The sequence below is a fragment of the Aythya fuligula genome, chromosome 24 (assembly GCF_009819795.1).
Source record: "Aythya fuligula isolate bAytFul2 chromosome 24, bAytFul2.pri, whole genome shotgun sequence".
Taxonomy (NCBI): Eukaryota; Metazoa; Chordata; class Aves; order Anseriformes; family Anatidae; genus Aythya; species Aythya fuligula.
Window position 1 is genome coordinate 4,504,992 of NC_045582.1, and position 24,802 is coordinate 4,529,793.

Sequence of the window (24,802 nt, forward strand, 5' to 3'; positions counted from 1 at the left end):
GCTTTATGTACAAGGAGAAAGGCTGAGAAATCCTGCCATCTTTGTGCAGGCCCAGCCCTGCGTGGATCTACTGCCGGTGCAGTGTCAGTGGTGTGTGGGGTGGGACAGAGGTCCCCCATGGGGAAACCAATGGCACACATACATCTGTGACTCATGGGCCTGGTGCTGAGTTATGCAGGGCCTGAAATCTTGGGCAGAAGTGGCATCGAACGAGAGGAACATGGGTCCTGGTGTTGCTGTGCTGTGGGAGGAAGGACAGACCCTGTGGGTGCCACACAGAAAGCCAAACAGACGTGTATTGTCTACTCCCACCTCACAGGGGGATTCAAAGGAAACAGAACTCTGGAGATGAAGCATACTTAGTCCGGGGCTAATGCGTGCAAGTTCAGAAATGGGTAGATTTGGTTATATGGATGAAATATACATGGAAGAAGTATTTACCCTGAAGGCGATCAAGTCCTGGAGCAGATTGCCAAAGAGATGCTAATGGAGCTCCATCCTCAGAAGAGTTCAGACTTTGCCTGGACTTGATCCTGAGCAACCTGATCTGATGAGACCCACTCTGAAAACAGGGTTGGACTATGTGCGTGCTGGAGGTGCAGCCTCTGATCCTCTGGAGGAGGATCATGCACAGTCACCACATATCAGCCTTGGAGGGATGCCGTTGACAGATCAGTGTTTCTGTTAATTCCCAGGGTGACCCTTGATCACGTACTGATATCATTCATGATATCAAAAGCGGGTGGAGGGATCAGCACTCATGCACACTGCTGCTCATGTCAAAAGATGCATGAATTCATGGGTGCACTCACAGACATTCCTGGATGCATACTGAAGTATATTTGGGCACACACAGAGATAGTTGTGCACACAGTGAAGAAAACAAATACTGCTCTCCTGAACTCCAGGGTTCTGATTTGACTTTCTACTCTCTCTGAAGGAACATCCTGGCTTGCTGAGGCCCTGCTGTGTTTTACCTCCAGAAGATATCGAGTGGTGGAAGGCAAGGAATTCTGAGCAGAAACTCTATCTCCTTCCCACAGGAGTGAGGGGAAGGTCTAGAGAGAGGTTTCTTTTGTTGCTGCTGGGTTTGTCTGAGAGCTGAGAGCTGCTGCTCTTTATTCTGGACTCAGCCATCTACCTCTTGATCCAGGCTGGGAATACACTCATGTGTGGTGCCCAAACAGCCCATGCATCCTTCTGTGTAGTTTGTCTTTGGAAACCTCTCATTCACTGACATGTGCCATGTCTTGGTCAGGATGCCTCTTTATGGACAATTTACTTTTCCAGCTGTGTGGTCTGGCTCCCCTTCCTCCACTAGTGGGCCTAAACTGGGATGTCCTCTTCACACTCATGGCCTATGACCAAGCTGTGTGCATCTGCCACCCACTGCAGAACTCCAGTCTGGTGGGAGGCCTGTGGGCTGAGCTACTGCTCCCCTCCTTGGCACAAGCGGTGCTCACCCTTCGTTTGCCCTGCTCTGGCCCTACACAATCACAGCTCCTTCTGGGACTCGCTGTCAGTCATGCAGCTGCCTTCTGCAGAGAGCTTCTAGACTGCTGTACTCCTTAAATACAACAGCACCACCAGTTTTCCTGTGCTCCTTGAGCTCCTGCAGGGTGCTCCTGGTCTCCCTCTGAATGTAGACATGTGAGGAGATACAAGACACTGTCTGCTCACTCTCACTTGGCTGCACTTGTATCATGCCGGGGGCTACGTTACCTCCTCTATACCCACCCCATTGCCAACTTCTCCCACAACAAAATGGTGTCCATCTTCTCCAGGGCTGTGATTCCCTCTGCTCCATGCACCAACCTACAGCGTAAAGACCGAGAAGGTGAAAGAAGCCATGCGAAACCTGAGAAACAGAGGTTATTTCTTTGTTTCCTCTGCTGTGTTCTCTGTCTCTGCTTTCAGGGCCATGCCGTTTTCTCTACTCTCTTCTGCAATGGAGGTCTTGGGGAAGCTGCCATCACTGCTTCCACAGCAGCCCTTATTTTCTTTCTTACCTTTCAGCTCCTCCCTCCTTGCTTCCTACCCTAGAAGCAGCCCTTCAGCACTTGGGAGGGGGACAGAGAGAAAGAACTGCAGGAAGCTGGAAACAACACACACGGATACAAACCCGACTGATAGATGATGAGGGAGGAAGAGAAGAGATCAAATGTGGGCAGTCACAACACTAGTTGGTGGCCTATCAAGAAGCCACAGGGAGATCAGCTTGGGCCTTGCACTTCCTACAGCTGTGGGCTAGGACACATGCTGGGATGGGCGCAGGACAGACCTATACAACCCCATGAGGGGACGTGCAGGGAAATGGGAGCCGGGAGGAGCACACTAGAGCAGACAGAACAGGGTGTAAAAGGGGCTGCAGCCTGTACTTGCGTGACTGGGCCCTGCACATGAGCACCGCTGTCTGTCCTGTCCTCTTCTGGAATATTTCCTTACGTCTCCATAATCTCGCTCTGTCCCATGCACACATGTGCTGCAAGGAGAACGTAGCAATTCCTCATGGAGTGGCAGAAGTGGATTTGATGCTAGCCACTGGAGTCAGACTCAGCGCGAGGACATCCCTGCCCTGTGCTGTCAGCTGCTGGAGCCAGGGGTCCCCCGAGCAGGGAAAGGGGGTCTCAGCCTCCAGGAAAATGTGGCAAGTCCATTTGGGGGCTCCAAAAACAGCTACTGGGGGTACTGGCCTGGGTGTGTCTTCCCCAAATGGGCATGCTTGTCCCTGCCTGTGTGTCTCCCAGGTACGTGCTCAGCTACTATTGCCGTGAAGCCTGTAAATGGGAAAGTGGCAACTGTGCCCCTCAATCTGGGCAGAGACGCTCGACCGATGATGACAGCTCAATGGGCCAGACAGCAGGGCCCCGTACAGTTTGGGGTGCTGTCGGGGCACTGTGTCCCCGGACCCATTCCTGCTGCTGGCTTTCCACACCTGCAGCAGTGCCGGCCACAGCTGTGATACCAGCGCACCACAGCACCAAGCTCCCAGGCCCAGCCCGGCCTGACCCGTTGCCCTCCACTGGGGTCGCTTCAGGCAGGCAGCTGCTTTCTCCTCTCCCGCTTCTCTCCTCTCTCCCTACTCATCTCCTACCACGTTCACTGCCCTCCTCTCCCCTTCCCACTCCCAAAGGAGATGCCGTAGCAGACGGGCAGCTGCTGTCTCCGCTCCCTCTCCCTTTCGCTCCCGCTCCCGCTCCCACTCCCACTCCCACTCCCTCTCCTATCCCGGGCTGGGCTGCAGGACGGGCAGAGCCCCGCGGGCAGCAGCCGAAGCCCTGCCCGCCCACAGGCGCCCAGCACTCGCAGCCCGGGCCAGCCGCCGAGCGGCCCCGGGGCGGAGCTGGCGGCGCCGGGCGGCGGCGGCGGGGAGGAGGCGCCGCGGGCGGAGCAGAGCCGGGGCTGGCGGGGGCAGCGCGGCGCGGGCGGCGGAGCGGCGGGATGCGGCAGGGCCGGGCCGCAGGGCTGGCGGCGCTGGCCGCGGTGCTCCTGGGTGCGCGGGGCTGCCGGCGCCGGGGACGGGACGGGACGGGACGGGACGGGACGGGACGGGACGGGACGGGACGGGACGGGGCTGCCCTCGCTTCTGGCCCGCCGGCTTCTTACGGACCTCGCTCCCCTCTGGCCTCCCTCTGCAGCCATCCCGCCTGCCTCCAGCGAGCTCAGCCGGCCGTTGCCTCCCACCTTGCCTTGCTCCCTGCCTTCCTCCTCTCCTTTCGGCACACCCCCACTCATTCCTGCCTGCTTCCCTTATTTTCCTGGCTCAGACTCTCCTCCCAAACAGTCCTGCTCCGACTTGGTCCCCTAATAACCATTCCCAGTGAAATGCCTTTGTATGCTTCCTTCTGAGAAAAAGCTCACATCAGCTGTCAACTGTTTTCTTCTCCCCTCTCCCCCTGCGTGACATTTTCGGTGCAGGAAAGACATTTTCTGAGTTTTCTCCTGCTTTCTTTCTCGGCAGTGCCTTTGGGCAGAGCCCAGGTGCAGCAGGAGCCATGGGCACAGACCACCGAGGGCACCGGCATCAACATCACCTGCTCACACCCCAACATGCAGACTGGTGACTACATCTACTGGTACCGTCAGCTCCCGGGCCAAGGACCCGCATCCCTAGTGTTCGGTACTACAGGCTCCAAAGCACTGACGGACCTGCCGGGGAGGCTCGAGGTGGCAGCAGACCGCCGGTCCAGCGCCCTGTGGCTCACCGAGCCCCGGCTTCGGGACGCGGCGGTGTATTACTGCGCCCTGAGAGCCACGGGGAGAGGAGCCGGGGCTGCGGCCGTGCAGGAACCGTGGCGGGCGGGGCCGGGCGTGTGTGGCGGGGGCGAGGCAGGGGCACAGCCCCCAGGGGGCGCTGCCGCTCCGCCCGCCAGGACCACCTCGTCCCGCAGCCGCGAGGGTTCCTCCGCCAGCCCGGCCCCTCCAAGGCACTTCGGTTCTGCTGAAAGGGTCTGGAGCCTGGGTGCAGCTGAACGGAGATGGCAGCAGCCTGGCAGAGGTGTGTGCAGGGAAGAGGCACTGAAACACAGCCCCTTTCTCGTGAGCCCTCCTTTTCTTCACGCTGCAACAATCTCCCTGTTTCTCCCAAATTCAGGCCCAAAGAAGGACCGAATCAGGACAGTTTGGATCCTTGGTTTAATTCAGGGTAACAATGTTTGGAGTGCCTCAGAGTGGCTGTCCATCGATGACCTTGGGATGTATAGGAGAAGCAGACTGCTGTGAGGTTCCTGAGAGTGCCTATCAGTCAGGGTTTTTCCGCCCCTGGACACTGCCAGGTTCTTCTGGGAGTCAGTGCTGGAGACAGGCCTATTTCCTCACACTTGTCATTAAAGGCCTGCCAGCATTGTCTCAGAAATGCATCGCAGAGGGGACAGATTCCCATCCAACCCATGTCTGGCTGGTTCTCCTGAAGGCAAAGGGGCAGCTTCACACGTCGTATTTCAGAGCAAATGTGTTTTCTCAGCGTAGTGGGTGTCTCATCCAAGCTAATCTGCCTTGTTCAAACACAGAGGCAGATCCCAACCACACTTTTATCTGTTTGACAATGACATGCACCCAGAACTACACACAAGGTTTATATATTGCTAACAGTGTCCTGGGGCATTCAAGGTAGGCAATAAACAGCAGAGCAATTAAGAAACCAATGTCTCCAGGAACTACCAGTCATGTTTTGGGTTGCAGCGTGGGCCAAGCCCTTCCAGGGCAATGGGCCATCCCAACAAAGCAGAAATGTTTGTCAGAGCTCTGCCTGGGTCTCTTTCCTGTGGTCTACCCCACACCTTAGCCCTGGCAGTGCCACAGCTTCACCTGGGCTAAATTGGTTGCATTCTCTTGCAGCTGTGGCTGATTCCATTCCTCTGACACCAGGAAAGACAAAGGGTTTACCCCAGCGCACCTTTGGCTCTTCTCTCTTGCCTGCATTGCTGATTCCTTCTGGACATGACAAGGCTGTACCAAGCAGGGCCATACATGAATCCATAAGGAAACATCTTTGTAACTGAGCAGGGACCGGGTGCCCTTCTGATGGGACCTGTTATAGATGTAACCAGGCTCTAATGAGATACTGATGAGAGATATCACGGGGCTGCAAAGCACTGACAGGAAAAATGTCTGCCAGCAGTCAAGCAGGGCCTGGAAACAATGGGCATCCTTGAAGTGCAACTGGGTAACAGAGAGCTGCACACATCCTGAACATACAGAATCACAGAATTTTCTAGGTTGGAAGAGACCTCAAGGTCATCGAGTCCAACCTCCAACCTAACACTAACAGCCCTCCACTAAACCATATCCCTAAGCTCTACATCTAAACGTCATTTGAAGACTTCCAGGGATGGTGACTCCACCACTTCCCTGGGCAGCCTGTTCCAGTGCCTCACAACCCTTTCAGTGAAGAAGTTCTTCCTAACATCTAGCCTAAAACTCCCCTGGCTCAACTTAAACCCATTCCCCCTCGTCCTGTCACCAGGCACGTGGGAGAACAGGCCAACCCCCACCTCGCTACAGCCTCCCTTGAGGTACCTAAAAAGAGCGATAAGGTCGCCCCTGAGCCTCCTCTTCTCCAGGCTGAACAAGCCCAGCTCCCTCAGCCGCTCCTCGTAGGACTTGTTCTCCAGGCCCCTCACCAGCTTCGTCGCCCTTCTCTGGACCCACTCAAGCACCTCGATGTCCTTCTTGTAGCGAGGAGCCCAAAACTGAACACAGTACTCGAGGTGCAGCCTCACCAGAGCTGAGTACAGGGGGACGATCACCTCCCTAGCCCTGCTGGTCACGCTGTTCCTAATACAAGCCAGGATGCCGTTGGCCTTCTTGGCCACCTGAGCACACTGCTGGCTCATATTCAGCCGACTGTCCACCATCACTCCCAGGTCCTTCTCTGCCTGGCAGCTTTCCAACCATTCCTCTCCCAGCCTGTAGCTCTACTTGGGGTTATTGCGCCCCAGGTGCAGGACTCGGCACTTGGCCTTGTTAAACTTCATGCAGTAGCCTCTAGATAACCAAAAGAAGATAACCAAAAGAACCTAGATAACCAAAAAGAATCTAGATAACCAAAAGAACCTCATAGCCTCTACATAACCAAAAGAAGAAACAGAGAAGCAACTTGCCTGAGCAGGAGCAAAGCAAATGATCAGGAAAAGTGGAAATGAGCATGAGGAAGTCCCTGTGAGTGCACGCCCTGCACCTGAGGAAAGCTGTTGCATGCTTGGGGGCAAGTGGGCACCTTAGAGCAGCGTGGGGGCATGCAAACTGCCTGCTGTCTTTGCAGTGACCCAACCCATATGGGTTCAGGGTCCTCAGGGACGAGAGATTTACGTGTATGGTCCATGACGGGGAACACCAATGCTGATTTGTGAAGGGGATCAGCCCTGCATGTGTGCCATCACCTGGGCCCTGCCAAGTGCTGTGCTGGGGGCAGTTGGGCCTCATGGGACACATGTTCCTGCCGCACATGCCCATTTGTGCTGGCCATAGCCCTGAGGTAGGGCAAACGAGGGAAGATGAGGGTGGAGTAGAAGCAGTCGGGTATCCCTGCACTTATTCCACCCATTCCCCACATCTGCCATCAATCTTCTGTCCCCACCTGCTTCCCCAGCACAGCACTGTCCTGAGCAAGAAGAAGCCCGTTCCTAAGAGCCTACAGGGTGTCAAGCCTCCACAGCCTCACACAGACTCGTAACTTCTTCTGTGAGGACAGCACAGGTTGTGCTCTCTGTTTGCAGGACAGGGGGGAGCTGTGGGCAGAGATGCTGCAAGGCAAGGGTAGATTGCCCCTTGCTCTGTGAAAGTGAGGAATGTCTTCTTCAGCTCCAATGGGCATTGTCCAAGAGAAAACCCTCTGCAGCATGTCGCAACCTCCCATTGTTCTGGGAGTGGGGAAAAGGCTCCTTAAACACCCATCTTATACCCACCAAAGGCAAGACAATTCTCGCTGGGCGGCTCAGGAAGGCATACGCAGAGGGAAAAAACATCTACAGCCAAGGCTGGGTTGCCGGAAACTTTAATGAGTGTAGAGAGGAAAAGGAGGTCACTCTGAGCAGAGGCCCTTCAGTGCAGGGATCTCCAGTGCCTACTGAGAGACATGGACTGTGTTTTCAGAGATCTCAGACTAGCCCCTGGTCAGGCTCCTGCCAATGTTTGCCAGAGGAGGTGAGGAAGGTCCGTCATTCTGAAAGCAATTGCATGAAGACTCCTCCTTCTGTTGTCCAGCACCATGGTCGTGCTAGAACCCCAGGGCCATGGGCAGTGCCTTTAGCAGGGCAGGCATCTTCTGCCACAGTAGCGGCTGGAAATGCCCGAGAGATCACAGCACCCGGAGGTGATGGGGACTCCATCACAGCTGAGGATGCTGCCAACGGCAGCAGAGGTGGAGGATCCCACAACGGTGTTCTGCGGGAAGGAGCTGAGGATGGGGCCGGGCAGGGTCACCACTACGGGAGAGGGCTCAATGACGACGGTGGAGTTCTGGCACTGCCTGACGCAGGGCTCGTTGCAGCTGCTGGCCAGCGGGGTCGGGCCGCACGGCTGGCATGGCAGGCACTGGTTGTAGCAGGACATGTCTTGGGCTGGAGATAAACCTGGGAGAGAGGGCAGAGAGGAAGCAGAGCATATGGTGAGGAGCAGCCCCATTATCCCACCACAAAGGAGCCAAGACAACTGGTGATGGTGGATGTGAAGGTTGTGCCAGGAGGCTCATGGTCCTCATCGCTTTGTACTGACAGGGCCCTTCAAAGCGCAGGCTGATCCAATGAGACAATCACGTTGCACATAACCCAAAAGGCTACCTCTGCACCGTATCCCAGCCTCTCTCTACACAGAACGTCTCTCTCCACCCCTCTCCCATGGGAAGGAACTCCAAGGCCCAGCATAGCTCTGAACCACCACCAGATGAGATGTCTATTGATGCAAGATCCCTTCCACTTGAGAAGAGGAGGAGAGAGGGCTTCAGACTCACCTGGTTACCAAGGAGGATGAGGCAACAGAATTGGATGAGAGAGCAGAGAGCTGGGCTGCCTTTTATACTGGTACTTCATTGCCGCAGGCCCAGAGGCACCCTTGGCAGAGGTAACAATTTTCTGACAAGCTCATCTTGAATGCAAACCATCCCAACAAATGATATGGGCTGTGCACTGGTTTCCTGCACTGCTGCCTTTTCATTTCCAGATCTAGGCCATGGCCATTCTGCAGTGATGGTTTCTTTAGAGTGCTGGCATGAAATGTCCAAGGATTTCTAGGGCAGGAATGCATCAGTGAGGGCAGAAGACTCACTGGAAGTGCTGGATGGGTCCCCTCTGATCATCTCCATGGCTCTGCTCTGAACCCACTTGAACAGCTCTATATCTTTCTCATGCTGGGGGCCCCAAAGCTGAACACAGCACTCCAGGTCGGGTCTCACTGAAGCGGAGCACAGGCCGTGAATCACCTCCCTCCACATTCTGGACATGCTTCTGTCAAGGCAGACAAGCATGGAAACAAAGCTTCTTTCCTTGGCCAAATTCAATTCTGGCTTCGATTTAGCTCTCCTAACTTGATTCCTATCTTGCCTCATCAGACTATGTATCTATATTCTTTCCAGTCTACCTGTCCTTGCTCCTACCCTCTATGGCCTTCTCTTTCATGTTTGAGTTCAGCCAGTTGCTCCATGTTCATCCATGCAGGTCTCCTGGCATTTTGCCTGACTCCCTCTTGGGATGCATCACTCCTGAGCTTGGAGGAGGTAATCCTTGAATATTGCTTGAATATTCCTTGAATATTAACCAGCCTTCTTGGGCACACCTCCCCTTCAGGGCTTTGTATCATGGTACTCTACCAAGCAGATGCCTGAGCAGACCAAAGTCTGCTCTCCGGAAGTCCAGGGCAGCAAGTTTCTTGTGCTTCCTCCTCACTGTGCTCAGGAACCTAACTTCCACCATTTCACAGTCACTGCAGCCAAGGCTGCCCTTGAGCTTCACAGTCCCACCAACCCCAGGTACTATGAGAACGAGGGCCAGAATATAGCACCTCTCCTTTTAAGCTCACCTTTTGCACTCACCTGAGTGCCCGGTTGCTTTTGTTCACACATCTGCTCTTGTCTTGTGACAACCACTGTGCAGCTGGCTTTGTGTGAAGGCACGTGGGTGCAGAGATTTGTGCAGGACTCCATGCAGGTATAGATGAGCACGTGCGTGTGTCCTTGTTTCCCCTTTATCATGAGGGAATGTGCACTTGGCAGCACTCTCCCGTGCTCTGTGCATGAGTCCTGCAGGGGAGCGGGTTCCCAGGGTCAGAAGGAGCCTGAGAGCAGCTGAATGCAGATGGCACCAGCCTCTCAGAGATGTGTGCAGGGAAGAGGCACTGGAAAATACAGCTCCTTTCTCCTGAGCCCTCCTTTTCCTCCCGCTGCAACAATCACCCCCTGTTCCTGCCAACTTCAGGCCCAAACAAGGACCGTATCAGGACAGTTTGGATCCTTGGTTTAATTCAGGATAGCAACGTTTGGAGTGCCTCTGAGTGGCTGTCCATCGTTGACCTTGGGATGTACAGGAGAAGCAGACTGCTGTAAGGCTCCTGATAGTGCCTGTCAGTCAGAGATTTCCAACCCTGGACACTGCCAGGTCCTCCTGGGAGTCAGTGCTGAAGCCAGGCCTATCTCCTCACAGTTGTCTATAAAGGCCTGCCAGCATTGTCTCAGAAATGCATCGCAGAGGGGACAGATTCCCATGGCTGGTTCTGCCTGGACTGGCTGGTTCGCCTGAGGGTAAAGGAGCAGCTTTCACTCCTCCGTGTGTAGAATATCACAGCAAAGGGATCACACAATAGCAAGAGTAATTTGTGTGTCCTCCCCTTCACTCCCCCTTGTGCCAAATGAATTCTCAGCATTTGGAGTGCTTCAGCATGGCTGACCGTCTGGCACAGTGTTCATAGTTCGTCGGAGCCCTTCCCGCAGGCCTAAGCCTGCAGCTTTGGCATGGAGGGCACCTTCTGCTTGAGTAGCAGCTGGCAGTGCCAGACACCCAGTCCTGCTGAATGCTTTCATTAGGGCCACAAGCAGTCGGAAGGAGGGCACCCTCGATTGTGCATGGTCCCCAACAAGGGAACACAGGTCATGACAGCATAGGTCACAAATGTGCTGTGGAGAACACAGGCTGGCTGGAGAAAGGTGCTGACCAGAACCTCATTTTGATGCAAAGGAGCAAAGAAAAGGATTTTCCTCTTGGGCAGGAAGCACCCCCAGAGTAATTCAGGATGGGGGCTGGCTGCCAAGGAAGCAAACCCTCAGGAAAGGCTTTTGGGTGCAGGAGGCACCCAGCCACACATGATGAGCCAGCAGCGCGCCCTTGCAGCAAAGGTAGCCAACGGCCTGTGGAGCTGGAGGCATCAGGGGGTGCCCCGCAGTGCGTGGGGCCGGGCAGGTGGGGCGTGGGCGAGGCGGGGGCACAGCCACAGTCGGGCCGCGTGGAGTCGCTGCCGGTGCTTGGAAGTCCCCTTGCAGGGCCTGGAGTTAAACAGCACGGGCCCGAGGGAGCCTCAGAGCAGCCACATTGGGTTTCCTCCGTTTTCTGCAGTGGTCTTGTTTCCAAGAGCTTGTTGTACAGCTTTCTTCCTAAGCCCAAATCCAGGACCTCTGGCGCTGAGATGACGTCCTGGCAATACAACAAATATCTGTGCTGGACACTCACTCTAATGACACGTGTTGGAACCTTGGATCTTGCCAAAGGACCGAGTCACTGAGGGGTTTGCTGCACTAACCAGCACTGTTGTAGGTCTGCCCTTGGTGCAGTATTCACTCCTGTGTGTGCAGAGCTGCTGACTGCTGAACAGAGGGCTGTGGCGGGGCGTCCTTCCCTGCCAGATAATGTGTGGCTCTCCCGGGGGGTTGGGTGGAAAGGGGGTGGGGGAAGCAATCCCATCTTCATTGACAGCAGAGGTGGGTGCAGGCCTCTGTGTCTGGCTGGGTTCTGGATGGGAGGGGGAGGCCACTGGGGACACTTGCCCCTTGCTGGGGCTGCCCACCTGCCAGAAGGGGCAAAAAGAGGGAAGCACACAGCAGCCATGTTGGTGTCCTTTTGCCTTTATGCTGACCAAGTGAAATGTCCTAGGCTTCACAGGCTTTCAGCTGTGAGCTAACTGCACAAGTGTGACGCTCCCAGTGCTGGAAAACTTCTGGCTGGCCAAGGGGTCCTGGAGCACAGCAAAGACTGGCTGGATTCCTTTCTGACTGCTTTAGCCACTAGTCCATCCCTCTCTTGAGAGCCTTGCTGGGGCAGGGGTGAGCCCCAAGGAGCAGCAGGGGGAGAGCTTTGCTCCACCCTCTGTGCTGAGGTTTAGAGGCTGCTTTGAGCTGGCAGAGGGGGAAGTGAACTTGCAAGCTTGAGCTCCCTCTTTCCAGGCACTACGTGGGCACCCTGTGAAGGCGAGAGCGTGACATGGTCCTGCTTTTCCTGGCAGCCTTGTTGGCACTGTCAGACTTAGGTGAGATGTGACTTTGAGGCAGGGCAAGCTAGGGTCAAGGCGGCATCCCATCATTTCTGGAGGGGAGAAATAGGACTCCTTCCTCCTGGAAGAACTAGAAGTGTTATCTGTAGGGAGAGCAGGGGCTGCAGACCAGTACGGGAGACAGTCTGGGAGATGTCATGAGCAACGAGTGTACAGGGATGAATAAGCATCTGCACTTTTCCTTTGCAGATGCCTAGCGTTCATACTTGCATTGTTCATAGGTACGTAAGGACTCAAATCCTGGTAAGATACTGCTAAAAAGTAGGTAAGCTAACAGACTTGGGTATGGGAATTGAATAACACCTGCAGAAAGAAGAGGGCATGTGTACTTAGCTCAGCATTTTATAGCCCATGAAAAGGGAGATGGAGAGGGGGGACAGTGAACAAGTTGGTGAGCTGATAGACACAGGAAAGAGAGGGGGAGAACAGATACATCTTCAAACAGTGCTGAGATGCTGTTCTGGCTTTGCAGGTCATGCACAGAAGGACTCTGTGGTGCAGTTTGCACAAGAAACTGCCATCCAGGTGGGACACAACGCTACTCTGCACTGCAATTTCTCCACCAGCACCACTACTCCATACATCTTCTGGTACCAGCAGCACCTGACCCAGTCCCCTCAGTTCTTGCTGCAGGTGAGCAAGTTCAAGCCTCATGTGCATTCCGGGAGGATCTCCTCTGTGCTCTCCATGGAGAACTCCCAGGTGCTTCTCCACGTGCAAGATGCCAAGCTCCAGGACAGCGCTGTGTACCTGTGTGCACTGAGCCCACACTGGTGCCTTCAGCTTGCAGCTTTATACAGGAAGGTGCAGGTGCTGTGAGGTGCAGTTTACTCTCATCACAGTTTGCATGGAGCTCTGAGCTGAGCCTGCCCAGCAAGGACACCTGGGGCTTGTGGTGAGCCAGGTGTGAGTGGCAGCCCCTGCTCCTGATGCCTGGCAGTGTGGTTAGCATAACCAACAGCAAGGCAAATATCCATCATGTGGAAGGGGCTGTTAATGTGCACCCCTGCCTCCTTGTCTCTCCCTCTCACTGGCCCCAGCATGCTGAGACACCCACCATTGTGGCGAGAAAGGGCATTGGTGTTATCAAGGTAGTAATCAAACTAGCAATTTATTTGTAGTAAGCTTTAGGATTTTGTAGTAATTTTTAGTATTTCTAGTAATTTGTTATGTAATAATAAATCCCTAGTTACAACCACAAGCAGTGTCCAGTCCTCATTCTGCCAAGGATCCCTAGAGAACCTGCCAGTGCTCTGTAGTGTTGGGAGACAGAGCTGGGTGTAGTCAGCAGGAGCCTTGTGTTAGAATAATGAATGGTTCCCTTGATAAATGGGCCACATTGTGAAAGGGTTTTCTTGGAAATGGAAGGCAAGATGCAAAGCAGCAATGGCTAAGCTCAATACACCACAATCCAAATCCCTCAAGGAATGAATTTAATAAATGGAAAGATGCATGTACAGTAAGGAAAGAGAAAAGGAAGGAAGGAGAGTTAGCTGGCTGTTAGCTGCAATGTGAAAAATTGAGAAGGAGTGGGCTGGAAGGCGATCAGGCCCAGTCAGCATGAGTTTATGAAAGGCAGGTCCTGCTTGACGAACCTGATCTGCTTCTATGACACAGTGACGCTCTGGGTGGATGAGGGAAAGGCTGTGGATCTGGTCTACCTTGACTTCAGCAAGGCTTTTGACACCGTTTCGCACAGCATTCTCCTCAAGAAACTGGCTGCTCATGGCTTGGACTGGCGCATGCTTTGTTGGGTTAGAAACTGGCTGGATAGCCGGGCCCAAAGAGTCGTGGTAAATGGAGTCAAGTCCAGCTGGAGGCCAGTCACTAGTGGCGTTCCCCAGGGCTCGGTGCTGGGGCCGGTCCTCTTTAATATCTTCATCGATGATCTGGACGAGGGCATTGAGTGCACCCTCAATAAGTTTGCAGATGACACCAAGTTAGGTGCATGTGTCGATCTGCTTGAGGGTAGGAAGGCTCTGCAGGAGGATCGGGATAGGCTGCACCAATGGGCTGAGGTCAACTGCATGAAGTTCAACAAGGCCAAGTGCCGGGTCCTGCACCTGGGGCGCAATAACCCCAAGCAGAGCTACAGGCTGGGAGATGAGTGCTTGGAAAGCTGCCAGGCAGAGAAGGACCTGGGAGTATTGGTTGATGGTCGGCTGAATATGAGCCAGCAGTGTGCTCAGGGGGCCACGAAGGCCAACAGCATCCTGGCTTGTATCAGAAGCAGTGTGGCCAGCAGGTCTATGGAAGTGATCGCCCCCCTGTACTCAGCTCTGGTGAGGCCGCACCTCGAGTACTGTGTTCAGTTTTGGGCCCCTCGCTACAAGAAGGACATGGAGGTGCCTGAGCAAGTGCAGAGAAGGGCAACGAAGCTGGTGAGGGGTCTGGAGAACAAGTCTTACGAGGAGCAGCTGAGGGAGCTGGGCTTGTTCAGCCTGGAGAAGAGGAGGCTCAGGGGTGACCTTATCACTCTCTATAGGTACCTCAAAGGAGGCTGTAGTGAGGTGGGGGTTGGTCTATTCTCCCACGTGTCTGGTGACAGGTCAAGGGGGAATGGGCTAAAGTTGCACGAGGGGGGCTTTAGGTTGGATATTAGCAAGAACTTCTTTACTGAGAGGGTTGTTAGGCATTGGAATAGGCTGCCCAGGGAAGTGGTTGAGTCACCATCCCTGGAGGTCTTTAAAAGACGTTTAGGTGTAGAGCTTAGGGACATGGTTGGACTAGGTGATCTTGAAGGTCTCTTACATTCTGTGATTCTGTGATCCTCAGAGAGGAAGGGTCCCTTGTTGGGCCGGGATCTCCCAGCACACAGGCGTGATTTTTACTCCTGTAATTAGGATAGTACACGGTGACTTCACATGTAAATACTCCTAATCTTTGTTTTTCAGCTGTCTATTCATATTGCATTGCTAGGTGATATATTCAAAAGCCAAATGAAGCCACACTCTTCTTGAATGAGCGAAAGAACACAAGGCAATGCGCACATTCTGGAACATAAAAAATTCCTACTAGAAATAGGGACTTTTGTTGCTTTTCTTGAGGGTGGATTGTGAATATAGATGGATGCCAGCAGGAGTGGCCTTCTAGTACCGAATAAAACACCATAAGTTGGAGGTAACACAAGAAAGAAAAAGGGAATAGCATAGGCAAGTTTTTTTTTCTGATGCTGGGTACCCTGAGTTATGGAGCTGTACTGGGACTGTCTGGGACAGAATTAACATTCCCCACAGTAGTCCCTAGAGTGCTGTGCTCTGCACTTGGAGCTAGAACTCCACTGCCGTCGCAACAATGTTTGGGCAATTATGGACCAGTGCTGGCACAACATCAAGATTCTTTCTCCAACACCTCCAAAGCCAGGAAGTGGAGGGTGGGCAAAAGGAGGGAGGGGACATCACCATGGCAGCTGACCCATATCATCCAAAGGGATATTCCATACCATGTGATGTCACACTCAGCAATAAAAGGTGGAAAAGGGGAAGGAAAGCGGGGAGCTCTCATTATGAAGACATCTGTCCTCCCAAACAATCGCTATGAGTATTGAGGCCCTGCTTGCCAGGAGATGGCCAAACATCACCTTTTGTGGGGAAGTAGAGAATAATTTTCTTTTCTCTCTGTGCTTCTGTGCAGCCCTTGCTTATTTCTCTCTCTTACTTTTCCCTTATATTAAATTTATTTCTTCTCACCCTCTTCTGATGAGGGGGAGTAAGAGAGTGGTTGTGGTGGAGCTCACCAAGGAACAGAAGACAGACCACTTGTCAGGGCAAGGCACATGCTGCAGATCCTGCTCCTGCTGAGATTCACTGGCATTGTTATCTTTGGAGATTTTCTGGGATTTTGTGTAATTCTTCTTTGAAATGGAGAACTCTATTCATCAAACAACAACACATTGCTTCACTCCTACAGACTTGCCACATGCACACTACCACATGCCAAAGGATGTGGACAGCACAGCTCTGTCCAGCACAGCAGAGCTCTGTGCCTATTCAGGCGAGCTGCCATGCAGATCCCAAACTTCTCCATGAACAATCTCCTTCTCTTTTGGGACACCACAGGCAGTGAAGAGGATTCACTGCTTCATGCGGTAAATATTTTTGGACGGAGGGAGAACGTTCACGCTGCCTGGGGGCTATGAAAGGAGCAGTTGGGGTCTGCAGGGCTTGGAGTGTCATTCCTTTGGATGTCTGAGAAGTACACATTTGAGGCATTGACAAGGCAACTAGCCAGGCACAGCCTAGCCAGACAAGGTGTTAGGGGTGGTGATAGAGGGGGCCCAAGCATCAGGGAAGCAGAAACTGCTGGGGATGTGGCCCTGGGTGGGTGCCCCCTGTGGCCCATCATTGTGAGTGCACGTGACCCACTGAACCCACATCCTTTTCCCTGCTGACTCCTCACCCCTTGCCCGATGGAACAGGTTGTCCTTGTCCCCTCTAGGCTCGTGCCATCCAACACCCCAATGAAGCCCCGTTCCTCTTGCAAATGCTAGGTTATCCCACCAGAACAGGACACAGCCAGAAACCCTGGATGCTGCGTAGCATGGTTCCTCCCTTCTTTCTGGGAATGTGAAAGGCATCTACTCCTCACACGGGAAACAGGAACATTTCTATGGAGCAGAGGACCCCAAGGTAGAAAGAACAAGCTCAGTGGGGAAGACTGCCCTGACATCAGCCATGGCCAAACAGTGCCTGTGCAGAAGTTAGAAGAGAAGGCAGATGTAGCTGGGGAAGTGAGGACCCCACTGGGAGAGGAGACGAGAGCAGCCCCTGCACATGATGCGGCCCCCAGAGTTCCCAGGATCCCTGACTGTGACAATCCTCAGAGGTTGTTGCTGCTGGAGGAGGGAGAAACCCCAGGGAGCATTTGGGGCACAGTCAGAACAGAAAATTTAACTTTGCTGAATCTCCTCCTGTTCCCCCAACAGGGTCATTTCCTGAGCACTGTTCTCTTGGGGCTGGGAGGTGCTTTTCTGACTCTCTCTCCCACAGCAAACAAGAGGGTCGGTCTCAGCATGCACTGTGGGTATCTCGTCTTCACTGCCTTCCTGGAGCTACTGCTGGGTAAGTGCTGGCTTTTAATCAAGACATAAATCTTCTTTTCCCAGGAAGCCCTCGTCAGCCTTACCACATTTATGTGAAAAAGAGATTATGAATCACAGGGAAAATGTTGGTAAATGTTGGCTCCTGTTTCTGGTTCTTGGACTGGTTATCTCACAATGCTGTTATTCTTCGAAATTTGGAATGAGGAGATGAAGAACAGACCTCTCCTGCTTCTCTCGTCCTTTCAGTCCATCCTTTTTCTGCATCTCTCTTCTGGTCCGCCTACTGTAACCAGAGAAGATTTCATCAGTCTCTGCAGTCCCTCATTTCTCCCTTTCCTATAGAAACAGCCAGATTGTGTCCAAGTGGATACAGGGACATTAAAGCTCTCCTCCCATGCACATTACCAGGGTGTCCAGTCTGTCTTCTGCCTGATGTGTGAGGCAGGAGGAGCAGGCACACAGCACAGCTCTCCTCAGGGTCCGCTCTGGCCAGGGAGCTCTGAGCTCTGCCCCCAAACCACCTTGCTGTGCCTCAGCCCTGGGGACCTTTCAGCCCAGTAAAGGACAGGGGGCCTTACCTCCCACAGGTCTGAATTCACTCCTGTTTGGCTGTCTGGAGATTTCCCCACAGAACTGCTGAACTTCTCTTTCTTCCAGAAACCACGGGGCAGGTGTCCGTCACCCAGCAAGAAGGACAAGTCACCGTGGAGCAGGGAAACATCTTCCAGACCAATTGCACATACCAGAGCTCCACACCTGATGCCTGGCTCTGGTACCAGCAGAAGAAGGGACAAGCCCCTCAGCTGATTACACATCAAGCAGTAGCAGGCACCAAGCAGAGTGATCGTTTCACCACGGAGCTGAACACTGAGAGGAAATCCAGTGTTCTGCGTCTGAAGGAAGTCAAGCTTTCTGACAGCGCCTTGTACTTCTGTGCTGTGAGTGACACCCTGGTGCAGGAAGCTGCCCTGGCTGTGCAACAACTCTGGATGTGGAGGGCACTTGTTCTCCAGAAGGATTCTGTCATTTCCAAGACAATTGTGAATCTCCAAATTGTGAATATGCTCCTCCATCTCAGACTTCAGTGTTAGCCAGGAGATAATTCTGGCTCAGAAGCACCTATTGATTATTGCTCTAACCCAAGCAATAGATGTGTTATGCGTAGAAAGTCTCGGTCCCAGCGTGAGAGCTGGGCCGGGGCTAATACCTGATAGGCCAGATTCCAGAGAGGCCTGGATGAAGGCTCCATCCAGTGATGGCCCTGCACCGCCTAAGAGGCTGGCTAGGCCAGGCTGACAAGATTTGGCCAGGCCAGGCACAGGCACACAGGCAGCAGAGCTGGGGCAATGCCATGCTAGGCCTGAGCTTGAGCAGAGCCCCCAGTCTTTGGGCTAGGGGCCAAGAGTCCTTGTGAAAGTAAACGCACCCCCACACCACAGGGCCCCGAGGTGTGCTACTGTGGGAAGGTCCTCACCTGGGTGTGGAGAGCAGTGGGGCTACATGGAGCACAAGGGCCACTTCATCTTCATGGCTCTGGGAATGACAGAGGAGCTTGGTGCCTGGGAGAAGATCCCCCAGCGTGTGCCCTGTGGTTGGGCTGGTGCACACCCTGTGACAGTCAGGGCCCATACACAGATCTTGCTGAGTGCACAATCAGGTCCCATTCTCACTGCTATGTCTCAGCAGAGACTGTGGGATACCTGCCCCCACAGAATGTCTTTTCTGGAGCATGGTGCAATTGTGCCACCTATGAGGTCTCTGAGTTCCAGGGCCTGATGAAAGATGATCCATGCTTGGGGCAAAGAAAGCAAGACTGAGCAGCCATGAGTGTTTGGGCATTGGTCCCTGTCCTGGGCCTGCCTTCATGAAAAAGGAATTGAGTTCACAGGGCCTGGGGACTCCAGTGTGTGGCCTGATGGGACTGGTACCAGTACGAACCTGTGGATCCCCTCAGCCCTATGCATCTTGGCAACAGCTGGGCCATGCCAGAGGCTGTGCTGAAGTGTGATGGGGATGCACAGGGAAGCTGTTCTTGCTCTCCATGCCCAGACATGATGCCCATGATTAGGTGGTGGAGGAAATGTGAAAGTCAATGAGAGACAGAGGGCCATCGCCAAGACAATTACCCATTCCCAGTTTCTGCAGTCCTTTGAGACCATCTTTGTCTGAACCTCCATCCCCAGCACAGCTCCACCCAAAGCAAGACGAACACTCTTCCCCAAGAGCTGGGGCCTCCAATGTCAACAGCGCTTGTCTAGGCGGAGATGCCACAAGTCAAGGACTGGTGGCTATTGGCTGTGGTGGAACTAGGGATGTCTTCCTCACCTTCAAGAAACAGTGCCTGAATGATGAATTGCTGCAGTATGCCCCACCCTCCAGTGCCTAGAGGAATGAGGCAGTGCCCCCAGCCTATTCCCATTAAGGAATGGTTTTCTCCCTTGGCCATCAGTATCCAGATGAAAAGACCACACAGGGACACACTCAGGGTTGCTGCAAATGTTTATCAAGACTCAGGAGGGAAAGGAGGTGACTCCAAGAGGAGGCCCCGAGATCGTAGCACAGCAGGAGCAGACAAAAATCTGTTCAGCTTTACCAATGGCAGACTTGCAACAGGGCATCAATCTACCTGGCCCACATGGGGAGGAGGGCTAGCAGGTCTCTCCAGGCTTGTTTCTGGGGCCCTCACACAAAGCAGAGGGCAAGAAAGCAAAGAAAGAAAAAGAGCATGTAGAAAACAGGGTAGGAAGACATTGGTCATGTTGTCATAGACTCAAGACTGGCCCCTTCCTATCTGTCTTTACAGGACAAGACAGAGATGGTCAGGTCCTCTTAGAACAACAACATGAGGTCTCTTCTTCCATCCATTTTAGTCCAGCAGCATGTTCTGGGTTCCTGGGGTCCTGGTCTGGGGCACTGTCTGGCATCTTTAGCAGGGACGGCACCTGCTGCCACAGTAGCGGCTGGTAATGCAGGAGAGGTCACAGCACCCAGAGTTGATGGGGACTCCATCACAGCTGAGGATGCTGCCAACGGCAGCAGAGGTGGAGGATCCCACAGCTGTGTTCTGCGGGAAGGAGCTGAGGATGGGGCCGGGCAGGGTCACCACCACAGGAGAGGGCTGGATGACAATGGTGGAGTTCTGGCACTGCCTGACGCAGGGCTCGTTGCAGCTGCTGGCCAGCGGGGTCGGGCCGCACGGCTGGCATGGCTGGCACTGGTCGTAGCAGGACATGTCTGGGGGCAGGAGGTGCACCTGGGACAGAGGGCAGATAGGAAGTTTAACATGGGCATGCGTGAGAAGCAGCCAGTCACCCCACCCTAACAGATCCAAGGCACAGGCAGTACTGTGAGCTGGAGGCTGTGCAGGGATGTGCGAGGCATTCTTGGCTGCATCATGACAGGGCCCAAAAAGAGCCACCACAGCCAGGATACACCCTAGGCTTCAGCATAAGAGCCATCATATCAAAGACCCAATCTTCCTCCATGACAACCCTTCTATAACTTGACTCTCCCACAACCAGCAGTCCCAAGATATGGCAGGGCACACAGCTGATAGCAGCTGAAAGGTCCAAGGAACTGAGTCCTCCTGTGGAAGAATGAGGTTGACAAGAAGGGGCTTCACACTCACCTGGTTCCCAACAAGAAGAAGGCCAGAGAAGTGGATGATTGAGCACGGAGCTGGGCTGGCTTTTATAGTGGGCCTTAGCTGCCCCATGTCCAGAGGCATCCCTTGAAGCAGGGACTATTTTCTGACAAGCTACTCATGCATGAAAAACATCCCACCTAATGATACGGGATGTGTGTTGCCTTCCTGTGATGCTGCTTTTCATTTCCTGCTTTATGCCCTTTCCCCAAAGAAGGCAACTTCTGAGTGGCAGGTAGGGAGGCCCAAGTATTTCCAGGCAACACACCTCACTGTGGGCAGAAGACTCAGCTCACGTGCTGGAAGAGTCCGGTAAAAGCAAATGTTGTCAGTCTGGGTGACTCCCTAGGGACTCTCTGGGGCCCTTTTGGCTACAGGTGACCCAGCTCCTGACTGTGACCCTACCCCTGCTGACACTGCCCTCAGGGAATAGCTGCTGGCCTGTTTTGCCTCCTCCTGCTCTGACCCAGCGATGTCTGTAAAGGGGGAGAGGTTGTGCAGGGCCCTTTCTGGATCACAAAAGAAAGGCCCAACAGGTCAGTGGCTGTTTTAGTTAGAAGGAATAACAAGATGAATGTACACAGAAAGGAAACCTTTCACGTGCAGGTGATCCTGCCTTCTACCAGCATCGGACAGAGCCGGGTGGATTTTCCCAAGACACACAGTGCGGATCCTGTCCATAGGGAATTCCTTCTTCACTCCCATAACTTGATGCCTTTCATTTTTTGCTTTAAAAAATGAATAAAATCATACACCATCTCCTTACATGATGCAAGCTTATTTAATTCATGACACCCACCAGTGATCAGTAGCAGCACTCCGGCACTTTCCTTAGCACTGCTACTCAGGCTAACAAATGGGATTTTCAGGCCTTAAGTTCAAGGCCCAAGAAAGCTGACATTGTCTTGTCAAGAGCCCTGGCTCCAGTGCCTTCTGGAAGGCTCTCAGTCCACCTCCCCTCTCTATCACGTCAAACTATGTACTTGGACCAAATGCTGTCCAGAATCTTTGCTGTACAATGTGTCATGTTCATACACATGTTCCTCCCTTGTGGGCACTTGCCTGTACTGGGGCTATGTGGGACAGACTCAGCATTCCCCACAGCAGCCCCTAGAGTGCTGTGCTCTGCTCTTGGAGCTAGAACAGCATTGCCATCACACCAACGTTGGGGCTATAGTGGAGCAGTGCTGACACAGCATCAAGACTCTCTCCAAGCCCCCCAAAGCCAGCAGGTATGCAGGTGGGCACGAGGTTGGGAGGGGACATCACCAGGGCAGCTGACCTAAACCAACCAAAGGGATATTCCGTACTGCATGATGTCACACTCAGCAGTGAAGATGTGAAAGGGGAAGGAAAAACAGGGGTGGGCATACTAAGTCAGTGCTTCCAAACACTTCGACGAACATCACTTGCTGATGGGAAGTGGAGTATAATTTTCTCTCAGTTTGTTTCCAAACACCCTTCGCTCTTTAGTTTTATAATTTTTCTTCCTTTTTCATTTAATTATATTATCCCTATCTACACTTGTAAGCCCTTTAGCTTAAATCACATTCTCTGCGCACATCTTGCTTTCAGCAGGGGGTGTGAGAGAGCTGTGTGGTGGATGTTTAGTTGGCAAGAAGAGAGCAAGAAGGAACCTGAGAACAGCTGAACAATCACAGAACAAAAACAGCCCAGAAGTGCCCACAGCACATATGCTGAAATGCAGCCTTCTGTATCTGAAGCCCTCTTTCTCCTGAGCCTAAGAAGTTCATTGCCAATTTCAGTCCCCAACAAGGATAGGCCCACAACAGTTTGGATCCTTTCTATAATTCTGTACCACAGGATTCAGAGTGTAAGAGCATGGTGGCAGTCACCCCTCCCTGCCTCTCCAGGCCAGGACACAGCTGCACTCCCCATGGCTAGAGAGTTCAAAAGGATGGCGTTAGCTTTATGTACAGGGAGAAAGGCTGAGAAATCCTGCCATCTTTGTGCAGGCCCAGCCCTGCGTGGATCTACTGCCGGTGCAGTGTCAGTGGTGTATGGGGTGGGACAGAGGTCCCCCATGGGGAAACCAATGCCACACATACATCTGTGACTCATGGGCCTGGTGCTGAGTCATGCAGGGCCTGAAACCTTGGGCAGAAGTGGCATCGAACGAGAGGAACATGGGTCCTGGTGTTGCTGTGCTGTGGGAGGAAGGACAGACCCTATGGGTGCCACACAGAAAGCCAAACAGACGTGTATTGTCTACTCCCACCTCACAGGGGGATTCAAAGGAAACAGAGCTGAACTCTGGAGATGAAGCATACTTAGTCCGGGGCTAATGAGTGCAATTTCAGAAATGGGTAGGTTTGATTATATGGATGAAATATACATGGAAGAAATATTTACCCTGAAGGCGATCAAGTCCTGGAGCAGATTGCCAAAGAGATGCTAATGGAGCTCCATCCTCAGAAGAGTTCAGACTTTGCCTGGACTTGATCCTAAGCAACCTGATCTGATGAGACCCACTCTGAAAACAGGGTTGGACTATGTGCGTGCTGGAGGTGCAGCCTGTGATCCTCTGGAGGAGGATCATGCACAGTCACCACATATCAGCCTTGGAGGGATGCTGTTGACAGATCAGTGTTTCTGTTAATTCCCAGGGTGACCCTTGATCACGTACCGATATCATTCATGGTATCAAAAGCGGGTAGAGGGAACAGCACTCATGCAAACTGCTGCTCATGTCTAAAGATGCATGAATTCATGGGTGCACTCACAGACACTCCTGGATGCATACTGAAGTATATTTGGGCACACACAGAGATAGTTGTGCACACAGTGAAGAAAACAAATACTGCTCTCCTGAACTCCAGGGTTCTGATTTGACTTTCTACTGTCTGTCAAGGAACATCCTGGCTTGCTGAGGCCCTGCTGTGTTTTACCTCCAGAAGATATTGAGTGGTGGAAGGCAAGGAATCCTGAGCAGCAACTCTATCTCCTTCCCACAGGAGTGAGGGGAAGGTCTAGAGAGAGGTTTCTTCTGTTGCTGCTGGGTTTGTCTGAGAGCTGAGAGCTGCTGCTCTTTATTCTGGACTCAGATATCTACCTCTTGATCCAGGCTGGGAATACACTCATGTGTGGCCTATCAAGAAGGCCACAGCTTGGGCCTTGCACCTCCTACAGCTGTGAGCTAGGACACACGCTGGGATGGGTGCAGGACAGACCTATACAAGCCCATGAGGGGACGTGCAGGGAAATGGGAGCCGGGAGGAGCACACTAGGGCAGACAGAGCAGGGTGTAAAAGGGGCTGCAGCCTGTACTTGCGTGGCTGGGCCCTGCACATGAGCACCGCTGTCTGTCCTGTCCTATTCTTCTGGAATATTTCCTTACGTCTCCATAATCTCGCTCTGTCCCATGCACACATGTGCTGCAAGGAGAACGTAGCAATTCCTCATGCAGTAGCAGAAGTGCATTTAATGCTAGCTGCTGGAGTCAGACTCAGCACGAGGACATCCCTGCCCTGTGCTGTCAGCTGCTGGAGCCAGGGGTCCCCCAAGCAGGGAAAGGGGGTCTCAGCCTCCAGGAAAATGTGGCAAGTCCATTTGGGGGCTCCAAAAGCAGCTACTGGGGGTACTGGCCTGGGTGTATCTTCCCCAAATGGGCATGCTTGTCCCTGCCTGTGTGTCTCCCAGGTACGTGCTCAGCTACTATTGCCGTGAAGCCTGTAAATGGGAAAGTGGCAACTGTGCCCCTCAATCTGGGCAGAGACGCTCGACCGACAATGACAGCTCAATGGGCAGTGCCAGACAGCAGGGCCCCGTACGGTTTGGGGTGCTGTCGGGGCACTGTGTCCCCGGACCCGTTCCTGCTGCTGGCTTTCCACACCTGCAGCAGTGCCGGCCACAGCTGTGATACCAGCGCACCACAGCACCAAGTTCCCAGGCCCAGCCCGGCCTGACCCGTTGCCCTCCACTGGGGACGCTTCAGGCAGGCAGCTGCTTTCTCCTCTCCCCCTTCTCTCCTCTCTCCCTACTCATCTCCTACCATGTTCACTGCCCTCCTCTCTCCTTCCCACTCCCAAAGGAGATGCCGTAGCAGACGGGCAGCTGCTGTCTCCGCTCCCTCTCCCTTTCGCTCCATCTCCCACTCTCTCTCCCTCTGCCTCTCCTATCCCGGGCTG

At 53.5% G+C, this 24,802-nt stretch overlaps 3 protein-coding genes and 1 pseudogene across 3 annotated transcripts in view; all 4 read right to left on the reverse strand.

Moving 5' to 3' along the window:
* LOC116498355 (M1-specific T cell receptor alpha chain-like) overlaps positions 1-24,802 on the reverse strand; it is a 318,814-nt gene that overhangs the window by 207,129 nt on the left and 86,883 nt on the right. The gene's annotated exons all lie outside the window — the stretch shown is intronic.
* LOC116498345 (M1-specific T cell receptor alpha chain-like) overlaps positions 1-24,802 on the reverse strand; it is a 234,806-nt gene that overhangs the window by 134,144 nt on the left and 75,860 nt on the right. The window lies entirely within an intron of this gene.
* LOC116498353 lies at positions 7,747-8,528 on the reverse strand (annotated as a pseudogene).
* LOC116498348 (feather keratin Cos1-2-like) lies at positions 19,938-20,738 on the reverse strand. The gene is made up of 2 exons (XM_032202581.1): positions 20,640-20,738; positions 19,938-20,264 (listed from the first exon to the last, which is right to left on the reverse strand). Exons 1-2 carry the CDS (start codon positions 20,736-20,738, stop codon positions 19,938-19,940), a joined length of 426 nt encoding a protein of 141 aa, XP_032058472.1.